The sequence below is a fragment of the Glycine max genome, chromosome 19 (assembly GCF_000004515.6).
Source record: "Glycine max cultivar Williams 82 chromosome 19, Glycine_max_v4.0, whole genome shotgun sequence".
Lineage (NCBI taxonomy): Eukaryota > Viridiplantae > Streptophyta > Magnoliopsida > Fabales > Fabaceae > Glycine > Glycine max.
In genome coordinates this window covers 16,547,144-16,551,727 of record NC_038255.2, presented here as the reverse complement: position 1 = coordinate 16,551,727, position 4,584 = coordinate 16,547,144, and the positions used below count along the sequence as shown (strand labels likewise).

General features: G+C 27.6%; 1 protein-coding gene across 1 annotated transcript; it reads right to left on the bottom strand.

The window, feature by feature from the left end:
* Window positions 1–257: 257 nt before the first annotated feature.
* Window positions 258–2,622, bottom strand: LOC100813973 (uncharacterized). The gene is made up of 7 exons (XM_003555003.4): window positions 2,548–2,622; window positions 2,215–2,366; window positions 1,957–2,087; window positions 1,575–1,792; window positions 1,242–1,448; window positions 876–956; window positions 258–748 (listed from the first exon to the last, which is right to left on the bottom strand). Exons 1-7 carry the CDS (start codon window positions 2,580–2,582, stop codon window positions 508–510), a joined length of 1,065 nt encoding a protein of 354 aa, XP_003555051.1. The 5' UTR covers window positions 2,583–2,622; the 3' UTR covers window positions 258–507.
* Between the last annotated feature and the right edge of the window lie 1,962 nt (window positions 2,623–4,584).

Here is a 4,584-nt window from a genome sequence, read left to right as displayed (position 1 = left end):
ATTATTAATACATTTTTTTAAATGTTTTTTGTATTTGGGATCACACCCAGTTGATATGACGTAATTGTAAGACAATTACCATACGAATATCACACTATATTTGGGGAGATTGAAGGTGGCGGTTATCAAATATAGTTGGAGAGTGTATAGTTAATATTATTAGATAGAGATGTTAAACAACAAACGAGACACAAGTACGTACTTTAACAGAATTCACGCATAACATATGAGCGCTTATTCTTTGTATTCGTCAAATATATTCATACACATAACATGAACGTACCTTAATCACTGGGTGCTAGCTATGGTAGTAGCGTAAGCTACTGCTTAAGTTGAGTATTATTTATAAAATAAGAAATTATTGACTAGTAAAAAAGAGACAACTGTTTGGTGTACTTTATTTTTGCATACTAGATATTTGTATCGGTTAAATTAGTAGTGTACTGATCAATTCCCTGATGTTCATGGGCTTTCTGATTGGTGTACTTGGCTTTCACCATTCAGGGATCAATACAAGGAATCCAAGCACCAGCAGTAGTAGTCAGACCTTGAAATTTCTAGCATTTGTTCAGGACTCATTCTTTCAATCTCACTTTGCCTCCATGAAGCAAAATTATTCCTGTTCTGAGGGTCAGACGCCAAAGGGTATTCCTGTACTCTATGTGCTTGAGATCTCATTCTCATGTAGAGCCTCATCGTTGCAATACAATCCTCATAAGGATCCTGAATCCCAGTTTGAATGTCATACCTGCTTATATGTATATGTGCCCCAAAACAGAAGCCTCGTTAATTAATTAATATTAAAACATATATCATGAATTCAACATACATGCATCTTCTATTTTACAGTAAAGAAAAATGTGAAGGATACTTGCCCAAGATATGCCTGTGTTAAGTACTTGAGTGAGTTGCTCAGCTTGCTTGTTTTCATCAGTGGAGGGTATTTTGCAGTGTCCCTGATTATTCAATATGAATTCAAAATCAATATTTGAATGTGTTGAAATAAACCTATGATTTGATGTATGGCATCCATCTTTGTTGTTGATTCTAGAGATCGAGGAGCTAATATAAATAAACAAATAAATAACCGTAGTTAGGATCTAATAAAAAGTGTTCTTTTACTTGCCTTATACAAAGTTACAAAAATTTCTGAACAGATTAATTATTTAATTTGAGATATGTATGAGAGTGTATACCTATGCTGCATGTGTTCTGCCTAAATGTTAAATTGAACTATTTACCTTATTTTTTCAGCTCGATATTCTATTTGCAAACTTTCAAGGTCATGATCCAAACCATGACCCACAAGAATCCTGGCTCTTCCACCTCTTGCTCGAATTGTCCACATAGGTTCACCATTGCAAAGGAAGTCATGAATCCTCCTCTGAACATGTCTCATTGGCATTGCATCCCTCAGATATTCTGGTGTGATGCCTGTTGTCTCATACCTGTTAATGAATCAGCAGCTTCGTTAGGTATATATTATGGTTAAACTGCTTATCAATTAAAAAAAATGTATGGTTAAATTAAATCTTTAAGGCCTAATATAAAGGAAGTTTAATTGTCCAATTAACCTGTAGTTTGCGACAGGAATTGGTGGCTTCACATAAGAATGGAATATTATGTTCTCATGTTCATCGATTAAGCAAACTCTTGCACAGAGATCAAGTGAGCCATCACTGCCGCCTCCAACCATTTTACATGCTAGAGCAACTACTTGTGGTCCTCTTGCTCCACCACCAATAGCCAAATTATCACGAAGTCCCAAGTTTGAAAAGCGACCAATTATTCCCTGTAATAATGTGCACAAAAAGTTAAAAATTCGCAATTAATAATTCTAATATCTTTTCAAATTTTTAATAAAAAAATATTACTTTATGTTTTTAAATTATTAGAATAAATTTTTACTAGGATAATCATTTGTAAATTCTTTAGATTCATAGTTAGAAGTTATACAGCATTTGTTCCAGAGAGTTGGCATTTTTCTTGGTGGATCCTGCGAGAGTTAGGGCTTTCAAAGACTTTCAAACAAAACTTGCACCCTCTATAGGAAAATATATCTCTGCATTCCTGTTTTGGCAATGGACCTGGAAAAGCAGATTAAGTTTCATCACAAATTCACAATCAGATGATAAATATTCTTCATGGAAGATATATGCTAAGGGCATGCACTTAATTTGCTTCACAATTAATCATCGTATGAATGAGTATTACCTATAAGATGTTCCCTGAGAGACTCAAAAGACCTGCAGTGTTTCCTGCAAATGCCACAGGTTGGTTCATGAACCGAATGGTATGAGATCCTCATGTGCTCCACAAGATGCTCCAGTTTGTTGAACTGTCGGAAGCATGCTGCACACTTATTCCTATTGCAAAAAAAAAAAAAAAAAACATGATTGTTATTTATACATATCCATGCACTGTTGATTATAATTCATTTTTAATTTTATGCAATTCAATGTTTAATAGTATAGAAGCACATGCACTCGTTCATATGTGATGTATGCATGTGTGCGCTTGTGCATGGATGTAAGAAATTAAGAAAACCTGTGAGTTTCGGCACTCTCTATTCTGCAATCCATAGTTCTTTATACTAATCTATATAATTATTACGTAAGAAATAGAATAGAAAAGACTTGGACTTGAGGTCAAAGGTAGGAGTGGGGTGATATTTATAGGGAAAGGGTAGAGGTACTATTGCTCCAACTTGCATAAATGGACGATTCCTAAAGGCAATATTCAGTATATTAATTTCCGATTCCTCCTCTACTTTTTTCTTTTTCTTTGGCCATGCTTCCTCTCCTCTATCTTGTCGTGCAGTTTGTTGGTAGCGTATAGCATTATTGCATTCGTAATGATCTATGTATGTTCCAGATTCTTGGGCCCATTATTTCTCTTTTCTTTCATTGACTTCGGCTGTCACGTTGTTTTAATATGAATTTCATAATATTGTTGCAAACAAACCAACCATAAACTCTCGTCCATAAATGCCCCCCCTCCCCTACTAAAAAAACAAAGAAAAGACTAAATTGATTCCATATTTCTAAATAAGATATTTAGTCTTGTTATTCTCGCGCGTGAATTAACAATTTTGATTCTTTCAACCATCCAAAGTTTATGTGGTGCAGTGAAGTTAAGGTAAAGTTTATAGAGTTTGTTGACATGATATCATCTAACAAAGAATTAAATAAAAGTAAAAAATAAAATAAATTCGGTTAGAAGTTTAATTCATATCCTCTTATTTAAAGGTAAACCAATATATCACTAAAATTTTTGTTTTGCCTAATTAATTTTATAAACACTATTTTATATGTCCCATTAGTTATTAAATTATGACAATTTATAAATTAAAATAAAATATTTAATATTTAATTTTACATGTATTTATTTTTTTTTATAAAATTTTATTTTAATATAAATGAATAAATATTATTATATAAAAATTTGTTCTTATTTTACTATAATTTTAAAAATAATATATAGATTATGAGTAAATTTTAAATAATATTTAAATAATCTAGAAAGTTCAAAATTTATAATTTTTTAATTAAAATAATAAAAAATTATTATTTATATATAAAAATAAAATTACAAATTTTCTATAAATTAGATAAAATAATTTATATAAATAATTTACATATTTATTTATGTAATTTTCTGGATTTATATAATTGATTTTAAAATAACTTATTTAATAAATTAAATAACTTCTTATAGTGAACACTAAAATATTAATAGGTAAGTTTTCTAAAAAATTAAATATTATTTTTTAATTTAAATATTTAGAATAAAAATATTTTCATAGTAAAATAAGTTTAAGTAATTTGTATAATTTAAATATTAATTAACACAATTATATTGATTTATATAATTTGAATAAAAATAATATGTATATTAAAATAATTTACAAAATAAGTTATGTAAATAATTTACAAAATAATTTATGTAAATAATTTATAAATTAATTTGTGAAATATAATTATAAATTGGTAAAATTAAAATAAAATGTATAAAATTATATAAAATAAAATGAAAAATATTTATATATTAATTTTTTTAATTTATAAATTTTTATAATTTGAAAAAAGATTAATAATTCTTGACTAATAATATATAGAAACTAATATTTATAAAGTTAACTAAATAAAATAAGTCTAATAATACAAGTGTCCTAATTATTTATTATCTTATCTTTGTATAAAATGTGAGTTTAATATTTATCAAAATCTTTTTTTATTTATTTTATTTTATTTTATTTCTTGTCACTTAAGTGTCATGTCAACAACTTATGTAATTATATAAGTATTATTAATATGTCACATTAATGTTTGACTTTAAATGATTAACTAACAATTAATTGATAAAATTAATGATCCATCAAAATTATTTATTTTAATAAATTGAAGAATTAAATATCTTAATTTAAAAATATAAAAAACAAAGTCAGGAATTTAAAAGTGCAGGAAAATCAAAATTTCAATTAAAAAAACCTCTTATCCATTTAATCGTGTTCACGATCAACAATTATAACATATCTATTTCAACAATAATATTATCAACCCTTAAAAAAAAAAACTATTATAT

Excerpts from the sequence above, each read along its gene's own strand:
- LOC100813973 (XM_003555003.4), bottom strand. The coding sequence starts at position 2,582 with ATGGATTGCAGAATAGAGAGTGCCGAAACTCACAG. Across the intron at positions 1,793-1,956 it reads AACTCTCTGGAACAAATGCT|GGAATAATTGGTCGCTTTTC; the intron begins GTATAACTTCTA and ends ACATTATTACAG. Across the intron at positions 1,449-1,574 it reads ATTCCTGTCGCAAACTACAG|GTATGAGACAACAGGCATCA; the intron begins GTTAATTGGACA and ends ATTCATTAACAG.